General features: G+C 45.7%; 1 protein-coding gene across 1 annotated transcript in view; it reads left to right on the top strand.

Annotated features, from left to right (window-relative positions):
• The window catches only part of SLC25A1 (solute carrier family 25 member 1), a 71,545-nt gene extending 55,285 nt beyond the window's left edge, over nucleotides 1-16,260 (top strand). Inside the window, exons 6-9 of the mRNA XM_060249091.1 lie at nucleotides 720-824; nucleotides 3,885-4,000; nucleotides 10,634-10,707; nucleotides 13,648-16,260. Coding sequence (XP_060105074.1) covers nucleotides 720-824; nucleotides 3,885-4,000; nucleotides 10,634-10,707; nucleotides 13,648-13,762 — 410 coding nt within the window. The 3' untranslated portion in view covers nucleotides 13,763-16,260. The remainder of the gene's footprint in view (nucleotides 1-719; nucleotides 825-3,884; nucleotides 4,001-10,633; nucleotides 10,708-13,647) is intronic.
• Nucleotides 16,261-16,311: the final 51 nt, after the last annotated feature.

Genomic DNA, 16,311 nt, shown 5'->3' with positions numbered 1-16,311 from the left:
AGGCCAACGCCATGCTGGGAATTATTAGGAAGGGAATTGAAAACAAATCAGCCAGTATCATAATGCCCCTGTATAAATTGATGGTGCGGTCTCATTTGGAGTACTGTGTGCAGTTCTGGTCGCCGCACCTCACAAAGGATATTATAGCATTGGAGAAAGTCCAGAGAAGGGCAACTAGAATGATTAAAGGGCTGGAGCACTTTCCCTATGAAGAAAGGTTGAAATGCTTGGGACTCTTTAGCTTGGAGAAACGTCGACTGCAGGGTGACATGATAGAGGTTTACAAGATAATGCATGGGATGGAGAAAGTAGAGAAAGAAGTACTTTTCTCCCTTTCTCACAATCCAAGAACTCGTGGGCATTCGATGAAATTGCTGAGCAGACAGGTTAAAACGGATAAAAGGAAGTACTTCTTCACCCAAAGGGTAATTAACATGTGGAATTCACTGCCACAGGAGGTGGTGGCGGCCACAAGTATAGCCACCTTCAAGAGGGGTTTAGATAAAAATATGGAGCACAGGTCCATCAGTGGCTATTAGCCACAGTGTATGTGTGTATATAAAATTTTTTGCCACTGTGTGACACAGAGTGTTGGACTTGATGGGCCGTTGGCCTGATCCAACATGGCTTCTCTTATGTTCTTAGGATTGATACCTGTGAAAGAATGGTTTTCTGCCAGAAAAGTCATCCAGTTTCTCCTTTTTCTTTTTCTACTGCAGGCTTGAAGGGAACATATCAAGGCTTAACAGCCACTGTCCTAAAACAGGGATCAAACCAGGCTATCCGCTTTTATGTAATGACGGCACTCAGGAATTGGTACAAAGGTATTTGACCCATCTGTAATCGCATCCATTCCCAGCATGCTCTGCTTCCTTCTGATGGGTGCTTTTTGCATGATGCTATAGGCTGAAATCTATCAAAGGGAAGGCAAAAGAAATCACTTTAAATTTACATGAGTGGAACTTTTGGTTTTCTTTTCATAACATTCACAGATGCCCCTGGCTTTGGCCAGGGTGGTTTTTTTAAAAATGGGGGACGGGGGAGAACAGGAGTTTACACATCGGAGCCAGTGTGAAAGAATATTTAATATTTTATATAGCTTTTACAGTTTGCTGTATATGAATTAGCTTGTTACTTACAATAACCTTGTAAAGTAGGCCAGTTTTATTATCCTCATATAGAGGAGCCTGCATGGGGGTGGGGGGAGTGGCTTCTTGAAGGTGAGTTTGTGGCAGAGATGATGTAAACAGGGGACCTCCCAGCCAGGTCTGCATGCAGTGGGGAGAGAGAGACCTCCCCACCATGCACAGAACCTGGGGCCAGCAGTTGTAAACCATGCTGCAGGAGAAGCCAAGCCAGCCTCAAGTCAGGCTGGCTTTTTAAAAATTATTTTTGGCATTTTTCTCCTTGGGTCTATTGGACACAAAATTTCTGGGATTTCCAAAAAAAATCCCAGCTCTGAATACCATACTGGTATTTCGGTCCAGGATGTTTTGGAAATACTAAAAAAAAAATTGAATCCACTAGACCCAAACTAAAAAATGCATTTTTTTTTTGCACACTCTGTTTCACACAGGGTATTTTTGAAGTAGAACAGGAAAGCCACTGGTTTCAAGAGAGATGAACGAAGAGGAACAAGAAGGCTAAGCCAATGGCAGGATGCTGCCAACACAGGGTTTTTGTGACATCAGAGGAGGTTAGCCAGTGGCATTAAAGGAGGCAGGAAAAGCAAAGCAAGAAGGGGAGTGCTGGTGGTGCTGCAGCCTGTTAGCAGTGGTCTCTTAGATGGTATGAACTAGAAGGGGCTATCACCTGGGTAGCCCAGGCTAGCCTGATTTCATCTGATCTTGGAAGCTAAGCAGGATTGGCCTTAGCTAGCTTATGGATGGAAGGCAGGCAATGGCAAACCATCTCAGAATGTCTCTTGCCTTGAAAACCCTATGAGGTTGCCTTAAGCCAGCTGTGACTTGACAGCACTTTCCACTTGCTCTTGCTACTTTTTCTGTCTACCCTGTGGTGTCTCCAAATTCTAGTTGCCAAACCGAGGCACGTATTCTTGTGTGTCACTGGGTTAGTCCTAATTTTAGAGTATTATATGGAATTGTGTCCATGTATTTTTTTTTGCCCATCTTTTTAAGAAGCATACCCTTCTTTGTTGCTGAGCCACTAGGTGGTGATGTTCACCTACCTTTGCGTTTTCCCCATCCTCACAGCAGTACAGTACTTTGCAATCAGTGCAAAACTCCTGGTCTCTCTGAAGTATACTCATCTGTTCTTGTTTTGATTTTTAACTAACAACTTTGGTGGACGTGCTGTTTAATGACAAGTTGGCTTCCTAAAATGAACTTCCCCACTGTTAAGGAAAGCAAGTCCTTTGGATGTCTATTTAAAATGCAGAAAAACATGTTATCCATTATCTTTCTACCATGCTTTTCTTCAGCACTTTTCTTGATGTGTTTTCATATCACACTGTCAGTAATTGAGTTGCTGGCAAGCTGGGATTTAAGGGACTTGCTTAGCATGAAGAAGGACCCAAGTTTGTTCCCCATCATCTCCAGTTAAAATTCTTAGGGGGAGGGGGATTTCAGTGCCTGAGACTCAGGAAAGTGGCTGCTGTTTGGAGCAGATAATACTGAAATTTAATGGCCAGAGTGTTGATTCTGTGGCTGAGTGATGGGGCACATGCTTTGAGGCGGGAGATTCTAGATTCCATGCCAAAAATCCCCTGCTGATATCCAAGTAATGGCCTAAGGATTGGAGTACTGCTGCCCAAGCAGATGGTATAGTAATAGGAGGACCAGTGGTCAGACTTGGTGTGCTTCTTTAGAATATTTATTCCCATTTTTTGGTCAGGGAGCCAAAGCAGCTTATAACAGTACAAAAAAGTACAGGAAGTAACCCTGATCTGGATAGCCCAGGCAAGCCTGATCTTGTCAGATCTTGGAAGCTAAGCAGGGTTGACTCTGGCAAGTACTTGGAAGGGAGACCTCCAAGGAATACCAGAGCTGGGTTGCAAAGGCAGGCGATACAACCTGCCGCTCTGAAAAATGTCCTTGCCCCAATAGGAGTTGACAGAAATCACTATGACTTCCAGGCATGCAAACACACATGCAAATCCTAAAAAAAAATCAGGAAGTGGTAAATTGTATCTTGAGCCAACCCCGGAACCAGTGGGTCAGTTTGTCTAAGAGTTAAGAGGCCTTTGGCTCTTGCCCATTGGCTTGTAGCTTTGGCCAGGCATGAACTTTATACTTGGGGGCAGAAAGAGAAAATAGGAAGCCAACTTGTTATTTAAAAAGCCAAATTTTAGGAAGCTAACTTGTTATTAAACAGCACGTCCACCAAAGCTGGTAACAGCTCAGATGGTGCAGCTGGCAACAATGCTCTTTCTGTCATAAAGTGTTGCTAAATATTGAGGTGGAAGAGCAGGTAGATGCATAACTGCTAAAGCAGCCCGCTAAATTAAATGGTAGCTAAGCTGTGGTTTGGAGCAAGAAGACTAAGATGGCAAAAAATCAGCAAAGACAGCCAAGTCAAGAGGTAGGAGCTCCTTGATCTGAGCTGGCTAAAGGCTGGAGTGTTGTGAATGGGAACAAACTGAGCTAGGGACTAGGAGAGCGAACCTACCTGAGCCAAGAGTCAGTCTAGAAATTCTCTTGCAATTATTCGAAGCCCTGCTGTCTCTACTCTGCTTTCTGTTGACCAGAAGCATAAAGTCTGTTTCTGAGCCTTCATGGGGGCAAATTGCTGCCACAGAATGCTTTTCCTTTTGCTTTGCTCCAGTTTGTGCTTCGGTTTCTAAAAGTAAGCCTGATTCCCATTTCAAGACTGGCTATTCTGATATCTTTCTCTTTTTTTTTTTTACAAAAATGTACCTCCTCAAGGTGATGATCCCAACAAAGTGTTCAACCCTCTGGTCACTGGGATATTTGGTGCTCTTGCTGGAGCTGCTAGTGTGTTCGGCAACACCCCATTGGATGTCGTGAAGACTAGGATGCAGGTATATCAAACATCATTTGGCCGGTATTGAGTTTAAAGAGGGAGTGTTGCTTTGTTCAGAGCAGTGGTTTGATCTGCAACCAGACTCTGAGAACAGAGCATTATAGCTGAAAGCCTCTTCCCATTAAGTCACAAGAAAAATATTAGGATCCAGCAAGAGGACTTTATGGCAACTATGTATGTAAAGTCTGAAAGCTGCACATTGTATGCATATATGTCCAATGAGATCCTTGTGCCCCGATAGCTAACAGTCCACTCCTTGATGTTTTTTCCTGCATCTGTTGGGAGGCATTTTTAAAAAAAAGCCTGGGGGAGAAATCTGAGATTTTTATCCCTACAACTGGGTGAGCAGTATAAAATGACTCCCTTCCATCAGCTGTCAGAAGCCATTGCTAGTGGAATAAAGAGGCTGTCTAAAATCCTTGCAAAGTGACATATTGTGACTCTGGAGATAAGTGATTTATTGAAATGTATTTGTAATTGTAAAGATCTTCATCGTGGTCTCTGTGCAGTCCCACACATGGGTCTTGCCGCAGGCAACGGATCCATACCTCGGAGTCTCCAATAGCTTGCCTAGAGCGTTTTTTGGCGCGCTTTCCGCTCGCCCTGGGGAGCAGGCATCGACTGCGCAAGCCTGGAGCGAGCGGGAGGCGCCATTCCCACTCAGTTTCTTCCTTTCTGCCGCCCGGACAACACCTACCTTGCTGCGTTCCTCTCTCCTCAGCTCGTCTTCTCCTGTTTGGTATCGTATTCTCCTTTTTCTCTTACCTTTCTTCTATCATTTTTCGTCCTTATAAAAAAAATTTTTTAAAGCCCTTGTTTCTGCACTTTCCTTTCCCTATTTTTCTCCCTTCCCTTGTCTGGAGCGCATGGAAGGGAAAATTACTTTCAAAAAGTGTCAGAGGTGTGGATCTAAAATCCCTACTTCAGACGGACATTCGTACTGTCTTTTCTGCTTGGGTGAAGCTCATCGGGTAGATACTTGCCCTCATTGAGCCAGCTTCAGTAAACAGGCACGAAAAAACTGAGCGGCCAGACTTCAAAGTTTCCTGCTCGAAAAATCTCTTCGGGCTATGCCCAGCTCTGATTCGCCGCCTCCCCCACACCGAGCGGGATCTTTGGCTGCGTCGGCTGCTCCTCAACTTCACAAGAAGCATAAGTCCAACAAGAGACCATCCAAGCACTCCGACACCGGCCACAAGGCTTCGAAGAAGTCTCGCCATACCGATTCGTCTGCCTCAGCCCCGAAGAAATCCCGCGATCCAACAAGGTCGACTCCGACGACTTCCCCAAGGGCCACCACTTCGACCGCTATAGCGACATCGATGGCGTTGGTTTCCACACACTCAGCTCCGATCCAACCTCTTGTTCCACCAGAGCTTTCGGCACCCTCTGACATCATCTCCGATATGCCTCATCTCACTCCTCACTCCCCAGCTGCAGTTGAGGTTATACCGGTTCGATCTCGCTCACCCTCAGTCCATAGCGTGGTGCCGTTCGACATCCTCGAACCCAACCCCCGTTTGGATCCGACTTTCTCTCAGGCGCATCCCCAGTCTTTGCTACAGGCTGGATCCTTTCGAGACATCAGAGTTTCTCCTCTCTTCAGAGAGTCGTTGACACAGGTTTCCACCCAGCATGTCCGATCCCGCTCACCGGTTCGACGTCATGATTTCCATTCACGCTCTCCAGTCTACCGTGAATACCAGGACTATTACCAGAGGGGTCAATATGAATATCCCTCACTCTCCAGATCGCCATCTCCCAGACATTGCCGGGTGTACCATCGCTACTCCCGTCCCCCCTCGGATGAGGGTTTCCGTCGCTCTCGGTACCGTGAATTTGAGGTCGCATCCCACAGCCATGATGTATCAACACCTCGAATCAGTGACTTCCTACCTATGTTGCCAGTGCACTTGTAAGGTCTGCATGAGGCCTGGGACAAACCTGCTTCAATTCCACCTACTGCGAAGTGCTTTGACTCCCTGTACAGAGTACATGCTCCTGATTCTAAATTTTTAGCCTCCCATCCTGCTCCAAACTCCATAATCGTGCACTCAGCGACTAAAGCCAAACCATCCAGGTACCCTACTCCTCCCGATCGTGAGGGTCAGAAGTTGGACACCTTGGCTCGCAAGATTTACAACCTTGCCTCTACTAATTCCAAGCTTACTTGGCTTATTTTGTGGCATATACATTTAATCTCGCCAACCAATTTACTCCTCTCATTCCTTCTCTGCCTGAGACTTCTCAGAGAGCTGCATCTAATTTAGTCTCTGAGCTATCACAAGTTTCGAAACAGCAGATTAACACCATCAGACATGCTGTTTCCTGCTCATCTAGAGTGTTTGCTTCATCAGTGGCATTGCATCGACACGCCTGGCTGAGGTCAACCAATCTGCAACCTGATATTAAACAAAAAATCGAAGACCTACCTTTTGATGGTCTTGGCCTCTTTCATGCATCCACTGATGAAGTCCTCACTTCGGTAGATGACGGCCACAAGAGGGCGAAGCGCCTTGGAGTCTCTCAGCCAGCCTCCCAACAGTTCAATCGATCTAAGCCCTGGAGACCATCTTTTCAGAGGCGTCAACGATCTCCTAAGCAATCCGATTACTGGAAGAGGAAACCCCCCCAACAAAAGCAACCCTTCCAACAGAGGCCACGCTCTCAGCAGACAAAGAAGTCTTCTCAGCCAGCCAAGCAGTCTCTTTGACTCCCCTCTGCATCTCACTCAACAGCTGAATCTCTGCTATCAAACACGTCTTCTCCCGTTCTATCCAACCTGGAGCTCAATCACCCTGGACTCTTGGGCGCTCACCATAATCCGCCTAGGTTACGCAATTGAGTTCGTTTTGCCACCTCACCACCACTACTTCACTGTTACTCCACCCTCCCCTCATCTCAAACAAGAGATTCTGGACTTGCTCCAAAAAAATGCCATAGAACCTGTTCCTCCTCACCATCGGGGTACAGGTTTCTACTCACGATATTTCCTGGTGCCCAAGAGGGATGGGAGCAAGCGACCCATTCTGGATCCCAGGAGACTAAACAAGCGGATAGTCTACAGGAAATTCAGAATGATTTCCGTCCAATGCATCCTTCCCCTAATTCCGCAGGATTCCTGGATGGCATCCCTGGATCTTCAGGACGCTTATTTCCATGTGACCATCAGACCTCAGCACCGCAAATATCTTCGCTTTGCCATGGGAGAACATCACTTCCAGTATCGATCCCTCCCTTTCAGGCTGTCCACCACCCCCAGAGTGTTTATGAAGTGCATGGCAATAGTCACAGCTGCTCTGCGTCTTTGCAACATTCCAGTGTTCCCGTACATAGATGACTTGTTACTCATCACTCCCACAGCACATCAACTGGCGAAGAATCTCAAAACAACAATCTCTCTTCTCGCCTCCCTGGGCCTGTGTGTGAATGCTACCAAATCTCACCTCACCCCAACTCAGGACCTACAGTTCATAGGTACTCATCTCTGCACATCTCCTCATCTAGTTTTTCTTCCCAGGGATCGTGTCCACACCATCCTGTCCCTGGCCCAGGAGGTCATACGTACCCCAACGCAACCTGCAATCACCATCCAACGTCTTCTGGGCCTCATGGCCTCAACAACCTCGGTTCTTCGATTCGCAAGACTGCGCATGCGACATCTCCAGCTTTGGTTTGTTCGTGCCTACCATCCACACGTACAACCACAGAATACCATTCTCACTGTACCTCAGAGAGTTTGGCTCTCCCTTATTTGGTGGACAGTACCAGAAAATTTACTTTGCGGAATGCCTTTTGTTCTTCCTCCTCTGTCTGTCATCGTGACTACAGATGCGTCCAAGTGGAGATGGGGAGCCCACTTAGAGGACAAGACTATCAGGGGTCTGTGGACTGCCCCTGAGAGGGCCATGCACATAAACTGTCTAGAACTCATAGCCGTTCACAGGGCTTTTCAATCGTTCCTTCCATCTGTAATCAATCGACATGTCCAGATCACAACCGACAATATGGCCACAGTTTTCTATGTGAACAAGCAGGGCGGTACCAGATCTATCCATCTGTGCCGCATAGCCATACTTCTTTGGGAATAGTGCATCAAAAACAGCATCTACCTGACTGCCATTTATCTTCCAGGGATAGAGAATGTCTTGGCCGATTCTCTCAGCAGGATTCGCATAGACGACCATGAATGGTCCCTCAGTCCACGTTACTTGCATCATATCTTTGCATGCTTTGGGACTCCAAAAGTAGATGTTTTTGCTACGAAGGACAACTCGAAATGCCCTCTCTTTTATACCAGGAGAGGCAACGATGCTTTCCTCCACAGCTGGAAATGTCCTCTTCAAATGTCCCATCACACTTATCGCCGCCTTCCCCTGGCAGACGATCTCCTCTCCCAAGATCACGGCCAGGTATGGCACCACAACCCCCAAATTCTAGGACTTACGGCTTGGAGAATTCGGCCACATCTTTACCACCGAGAGTAGCGGAAGTTATCCTGAATGCTAGAAAAGCTTCTACCAGGTGCTCATACCAGTGTAAGTGGAAGCGCTTCTGCTCCTTTGCATCCTCTCAACAACTTGATCCAGAGTCTGTACCTCTCCCTTCGATTCTAGAATACCTGCTGTCTCTACAAGTGTCAGGGCTCAGCTATTCTTCTTTAAAGGTTCACCTTTCAGCCATTTCTGCTTTCCATAAGCCTGTTGACAGGCAGACTGTTTTCTCCCATAGATTGTCCAAATCATTCCTCAAGGGCATGTTGCACCTTTACCTCCTATCAAACCGATTGTGCCAGTTTGGAGTTTGTCGTTAGTTCTTTCACAACTTATGAAACCCCCGTTTGAACCCTTGGCCACTGTGGACTTTAATCTTCTCTCTCGGAAGACTGCCCTGTTGGTTGCTCTCACTTCTGGCAAGTGGGCCAGTGGCTTGTGTGCCTTCCATTCTGACCCACCTTATACAGTTTTTCATAGGAACAAAGTGGTCCTGAGAGCGGATCCTGCTTTCTTACCCAAGGTTGTACCAAAATTTCATCTTTCAGCTTCTACTTCGTTGCCCACGTTTTTTCCTAATCCTAAAGACTCTGGACAAAGAGCTCTACACACTCTCGATGTCAGAAGAGCTTTGTCCTTTTACCTCTCTCGTACACAACCGTTCCGTAAGGACCCTAACTTATTTGTGGCCTACGGCAATCCTCAAAGAAGACACAAAATTTCTACCCAGAAACTCTCTAAGTGGGTATCCATTGCAATCCGGTTGTGTTACGAAGTTGCTAAGCAACCTTTACCTGAAGGCCTTAAGGCTCACTCGACTAGAGCAGTCTCGACCTCTTCGGCGTTCCTGGAGGGCGTCTCCTTAGAGGACGTCTGCGCTGCTGCATCATGATCCTCGCCTTCCACGTTTGTCTCTCACTATGCCTTGGATGTTCTTGCCAGATGGGACGCCTCCTTCAGCAAGTGGTCCTCAGGTCCATCTTCCACTGAAATCACCCCAGGTGAGTACATTGTAAGTATGGAAATGTTCTTTTCTTGCCAGCACCCACCTTCCTTTTGGCTTTCAGCTTGCTAGTCACCCATGTGTGGGACTGCACAGAGACCACAATGAAGATAAACAGGTTGCTTACCTGTAACTGATGATCTTCGAGTGGTCATCTGTGCAGTCACACACGCCCACCCAGCCTTCCCCTCTGCTGGCTTTTTCTGCCTTGGTTTTTACCTTTGTAGACTGTCAGTAGCGGCTGGAAGAAACTGAGTGGGAATGGCGCTTTTTGCTCGCTCCAGGCATGCGCAGTTGATGCCTGCTCCCCAGGGCAAGTGGAAAGCGCGCCAAAAAACGCTCTAGGCGAGCTATTGGAGACTCTGAGGTATGGATCCGTTGCCTGCAGCAAGATCCTTGTGTGTGACTGCACAGATGACCACTCGAAGACCATCAGTTACAGGTAAGCAACCTGTTTTTCTTACTCTGAAATATAAAGTCTTAGGCTAGCCCCTGCCAGATCTGTAAAACAGAGACTTGCAAAAATCTGTAGGTTAAAATGCAACAATTTTCATTCCTCTTTACCTTGCTGTTAGTCCTCAACATTCTGAGAATTTTTTACCATCTTATTTTTAACATACTTCTATGATTGAGGTCTAAAAACAACTTTTATCTATAATCTCCTTCGCTCCCACTGCTATACTTTTTGCAACTTTCTATTTCAGCCTGATCATCCCACAGTCTAGTACTTAGGCATAACTCCCAAATTTGTGTTTTATGCCAGAACTCAGACCTGTGATGTGTAAAAAAAAAATAAGCAAAGCGTATCATTGAGCTTATGCAGAAAGTCTTTTGCACATTCTTGATAAGTCAAAATTCTCCTTTCCCCTCCACTATTAAATCCCCCCACCTCCCTTGGTGCCAGAGACTGTCATTTCAACTATAGCCAATCACTAGGTATTCTTATTAGCATCCTCATTTTAGAGGCGCTAACCTTTCCTCTTGGTTTGGCAGGTCACTGCCTATGGCCCCTGTCAGTACTTTCCCACTGACTGTTTGTTTGAAATAGGCTATGGGCTTCACAAAATAAAGCATAAACAGATCTGCTGGACAGGTACAGGTGTGTGTAACCTCTTTTCTCTGCCTCTCCTTGTAGGGTCTTGAAGCACACAAATATAAGAGCACTTGGGATTGTGCCTACCAGATCATGAAATATGAAGGGCCCTTTGCGTGAGTTCTGCCATTTTGTTTCTTAAAGAGTGGCTTTGGAGGGATGATGCCCAGCCCCTGGGGCATGGGCTGGGAGAGAATGAGTCTGAAAGTGATTGGTGCATATTGAAATCTGGGTCATGCTGTGCTCTCAGATTAACCTATTTCAAAGTGGCACTGTGAGGATCTGACTAGGAAGGTAAGAACTATGAGTGTCTAATGAATTTGGAGAAAAGACAGTGTAAGGAAATGGAATGGATAGCTACAAGAAAAGCAGAATGGGTTGGAATGCAGTCAACAGTAGAGAGGACCCTTTTACTTAAACCATGCCTTGAGAGTTATCATGAAGAGTTTGATAACAGGTGACTAGATGAGAGCTTATTTGGTTAGTAGCAAGTATTATTTGGAAATGGTTTGATGTTAGTAGCATTGAAGATGCATACAAATGAGGTGTTGCTTGCAGCATAGGCACAAATAGCAATAAAATCGGTTTATTTTGTAATAACACGTATACCTTCTGCTGTGGGAGCACCTGGGATGGCTTAAAAAACAAAATATAGATAAAACAAAACTCAAAGATAGAAACTTAAGAACATTTATAAGCAATTGGCAGCAGTTAGAGAAAACCAACCCTTCTATGCCATATGTAAACAGCACTGGAACATACAAATGAAACCTAAACTGAAAAAGAAAAGCTTAAAACAGCAGGCAATAGTAAAATATCAAAGTGGTAATAAAATACAAATTAAGGCCTGCCATTAGAACACTGGATTAGGGGTTGCTAGACAGTGGCAATCAGGAGTGCTGCCGGTGGGGATAGGATGCCAGCTGCAGCATCACCTCACTTCAGTGGAAGTGGCATGGGGTAACTAGGAATCACTGGAAACTCTATGGTAAAACCATAGAGTTTCCAGTGATTCCTAGAGCTGCCCAATATGTTTTTACCAAAAGCAATGTGAATTTTATTTTACCAAAGAAGATTTAATTCTCCCACCATCACTCTCAGTGGCAGTGGGCAAAAGGAGTATGTATTCCCTGCCCTGACTGGAGGCACCAAACAGGGTTCAGACCCCTTCAAAAGCTCTCTGGAAAACCTCCAATAGAGGTGGTGGATTGGATTTCCCCTGAGCAAGGAATTCCAAAAGCCTTACCTTACTCAAGATAGGCATTCAGGAAAGAATAGCACCCAGTGATCTTAAACAATAGGCCAGTTCATATGGGTGAAGGTGGTCTCTTTTAGGATCAGAACTGTCCCAAGGAGCCTTCCTTTGCACTGGAGGAAGGCTTGGTGAAATGGATTCACAGGATTCACCCCCTGTTCTCAGAGGAGCACAGAATCATTGTGAAGCAGTCCAAATCAAAAGATGATGATGATGATGATGATATTGGATTTATATCCCGCCCTCCACTCCGAAGAGTCTCAGAGTGGCTCACAATCTCCTTTAGTCCCATGCTCTTTAACTTGTTCATAAATGATTTAGAATTGGGAGTGAGCAGTGAAGTGGCCAAGTTTGCGGATGACACTAAATTGTTCAGGGTGGTGAGAACCAGAGAGGATTGTGAGGAACTCCAAAGGGATCTGTTGAGGCTGGGTGAGTGGGCGTCAACGTGGCAGATGCGGTTCAATGTGGCCAAGTGCAAAGTAATGCACATTGGGGCCAAGAATCCCAGCTACAAATACAAGTTGATGGGGTGTGAACTGGCAGAGACTGACCAAGAGAGAGATCTTGGGGTCGTGGTAGATAACTCACTGAAAATGTCAAGACAGTGTGCGTCTGCAATAAAAAAGGCCAATGCCATGCTGGGAATTATTAGGAAGGGAATTGAAAACAAATCAGCCAGTATCATAATGCCTCTGTATAAATCGATGGTGCGGTCTCATTTGGAGTACTGTGTGCAGTTCTGGTCGCCGCACCTCAAAAAGGATATTATAGCATTGGAGAATGTCCAGAGAAGGGCAACTAGAATGATTAAAGGGCTGGAGCACTTTCCCTATGAAGAAAGGTTGAAACGCTTGGGACTCTTTAGCTTGGAGAAACGTAGACTGCGGGGTGACATGATAGAGGTTTACAAGATAATGCATGGGATGGAGAAAGTAGAGAAAGAAGTACTTTTCTCCCTTTCTCACAATACAAGAACTCGTGGGCATTCGATGAAATTGCTGAGCAGAAAGGTTAAAACGGATAAAAGGAAGTACTTCTTCACCCAACGGGTGATTAACATGTTGAATTCACTGCCACAGGAGGTGGTGGCGGCCACAAGTATAGCCACCTTCAAGAGGGGTTTAGATAAAAATATGGAGCACAGGTCCATCAGTGGCTATTAGCCACAGTGTATGTGTGTATATAAAATTTTTTGCCACTGTGTGACACAGAGTGTTGGACTTGATGGGCCATTGGCCTGATCCAACATGGCTTCTCTTATGTTCTTATCTTCCTTCGCCACAACAGACACCCTGTGAGGTGGGTGGGGCTGGAAAGGGCTCTCACAGCAGCTGCCCTTTCAAGGACAACCTCTGCCCAGAGCTATGACTGACCCAAGGCCATGCCAGCAGGTGCAAGTGGAGGAGTGGGGAATCAAACCCGGTTCTCCCAGATAAGAGTCCACACACTTAACCACTACACAAAGACTGCTCACCTAGCAATATTGAGAAAGATGGAGATAATGTTTTGACAGATCAGAACTCTGAAAATTATAACTTTAGTCCCTAATCTTTTGAACCTTAAATGTGATGCTCTTTTTAATGAATAGTTGTGGGACTGGACTACATAGATGTTAGTTATATGATTACTACCTCCATGTAGTTGCCAGAGAGAGGAGCTCCCTATGTCCATGATCCATTCTTGGATTATGACTTCTGTATGTAAACTGATGTTTGTTTCAGCTCTCAGGGCTACTATAGCCTAACTTTGATTGTGACCTGTCCATTTACCTTTTTCCTTCACCATCACCCTCCTGCAGGTTTTACAAGGGCACTGTCCCCCGTCTGGGCCGAGTGTGCTTAGATGTGGCTATTGTGTTCATCATCTATGACGAAGTGGTCAAGCTACTCAACAAGGTGTGGAAAACTGACTGAAATGGACGTGGTGGGGAGCAGTGGTGCCGTCTCCACACCTGCCAGGCAACAGCTGGGAGAAAAAAGATGTGACCAACCTCCAAGGGCATTCTAGGGGCGTCTCTGCATGAGTGCGCCTGGAGTGCATCTGAGCCTCCTTCCTACGCTGCGAACAGGACACTAATCCAGTCCCCAAACAGCTGCTTCCATATCAAGCTTCCTGACTCATATTTATCAGAAAGAACTTTGGAGAATTTTAAATTATTGATTGTGTGGTGACGTGACCATAGAAGATGGGGTGGGATGGGGGATTGGAGGGGGAAACAAGCCTAGATACCATCTGCAAGACCATCTCTGCAATTTGGAGGAGTGGGGATAGGATTTGTTTCAGTGCCCATGAGAAAGGGAGAAAAGAAACATTCCTTCTCCCCACCCCCACATGCTAGAGTGCAGTTCAAGCCAAGTTGCCTTTTACAAATATGTACTAATTTAGGGTATGGGTTTGGGTTTTCTTTGCCAGTGTTATGGTTCTTTGCCTTTCCCATTGAAGGGCACTATAAAGATCCAGTATTGGAGCAGTAGCTAGGGAGAACTCTGCAGAAAGAGCACGAGGGATCTCAGCTATTCTACTCCTATAATTTGCCAGCAGTGGGTCTTTAGGGATTGCTATTGACTTGCCTGCTTAGTGGAGGCATCCCAGAGAAACCCTAAGGGCCTGGGGGCGGGGTGGATTGGATGCACAGTGGTCTTCATTCGTCTCTTGTTCCATCACCCATAGTGTTGAACTTTGCACATGTTTCAGGAACAGTGGATGTGGGGGCAGAGAGAACGCTTGGAGGCTTTTGACAAAACAGAAATGTAATTCATTCCATAAATCCTCCTCCCAACAGCTTCTCTCAGCAGCTTCCTTTGTGACCCTCGTCTAGTCCTTTTTAGTCAGAAGTAGGCCTCTTAGGCCCAAGCTTGATGTGATGATGGGAGATCTGGTGGAGGCTCTCCTTAAGTTTTCACAAATAGCCTAAAGTTGGGGCTGGGGGAAGGAATGGCTTTCTTTTATGCTGTTTTCAGAAGAACAGGCTGTTTGGTCCTGGAGGGAACTTACAGAGGTGTTCCATGGCATATATTTATGTTTCACATGAGGTTGTGCAGGTGTGGTATGTAAATAGATAGAAAGGAAAGGCCTGACCACTTTTCAGCCATGCCAGAGCCTCAGTCTGACCCCAACCCCCCTCAGTTGTTTACAGAGGTGTATTTTTTATTATTTTTTAAAGCGTAAGAGACCTAATATTGGATCTCCCATTTTGACATTTAGTTTGGCCTTTTAAATTCAGGGGTCTGACATGTGTGTGCTTGCTGGCTCAAGATCACATGAAGAGGTTCTGTGTAGAGGCCCCTATTTTGGGCATAGGTGGCAGGGTGGCAGTTGTCTACCACTGGAACCCTTTCAACCACTCAGGTCACATCTGATTCTTAGTCTCCCCTCAAAGATTTCTTAAAGCTGACATGTTTTTGTCATTGGGTGCCCCTCTTCCATGGCCCTTTTTACATTTTTCCTCAGTTATTTCTGAGGCAAGTTAAACCCCTGCCCAGTCCATATCATTAGCTTGTTTACAGTGAGAGTTGAGGCAAGGCTGAGCAGAAAGACAGAACAGCTGGTAATGTGGCTTTTATCCCTTAGATTCAGCTTCATGATACACTGGGCAGCCAAGTCCTCCCCAGTGAAACAGTTCCTTCTTTTTAAATAGTGTGTTGCTGTCTCATTGGATTCCTTTGTTTTGAGGGCCATTACAAGTCTCTTGAGAACAAGTTTGGACAAACATGAGGCTCACACTGCATGCGAAAGGGACTATCCCCATCTCTTTGTCCAGGTGCCAAGGATATCGCAATGATTCCATGACCAATTTGTGCCAAATCTTTTATGTCCATGTCTGGTATATTAGTGGTGGTGGTGGTGGTTTCCCGTCCCTTGTTTTGTTATGTACTGTTTAATTAAGTGCAGCCTGTTGTAGGAGGGAGGAGACAGACCTGGGAAAAACCCAAGCGAGATCTGGTGCTCTTTTGCAACAATTGAGATAGAATCACAGAATGAATAAAAAGGATATTATGAACTTCTGAAAGTGTTGGACCTTAAACCAGGATATGAAGCACTTAAAAGATTTCCGCTTGGGAGTATATCCAACTAAATGTGCATGTTGGCTATATATCTTATTTCCTGGAATATTTTACAGAAATCAGGCCGTTTGGTCTTTTCCACTCACTTGGTTTATCAAAGGGTGGTCGTCTTATTATACACAGGCATTTGCACAGTACCCTATCATTCTTCCAGTTTTGATAATGTGGCAAGCTGTGGCAGATGCTTAGGTTTTGTTGCTCGTATTTTACCAGCCAAGGATTTCTTTGATTGTCCTTCACTTCACTGGCAGACCAACAGTGCAATGGTTCTCCATGGATTTCTGGGTATTTCCAAAATTGAGCTGTCTGATGAAGATGCCGCGAATAAAACCAAAGTTGCCTGTTCACTTAAGCCTCATTACTGTTGTGCTGAATTTCAAACCCTGAGTCTACCTCCT

This window comes from Heteronotia binoei, chromosome 11 (genome assembly GCF_032191835.1).
Source record: "Heteronotia binoei isolate CCM8104 ecotype False Entrance Well chromosome 11, APGP_CSIRO_Hbin_v1, whole genome shotgun sequence".
Taxonomy (NCBI): Eukaryota; Metazoa; Chordata; class Lepidosauria; order Squamata; family Gekkonidae; genus Heteronotia; species Heteronotia binoei.
This window is presented reverse-complemented; position numbering and strand designations above follow the sequence as displayed.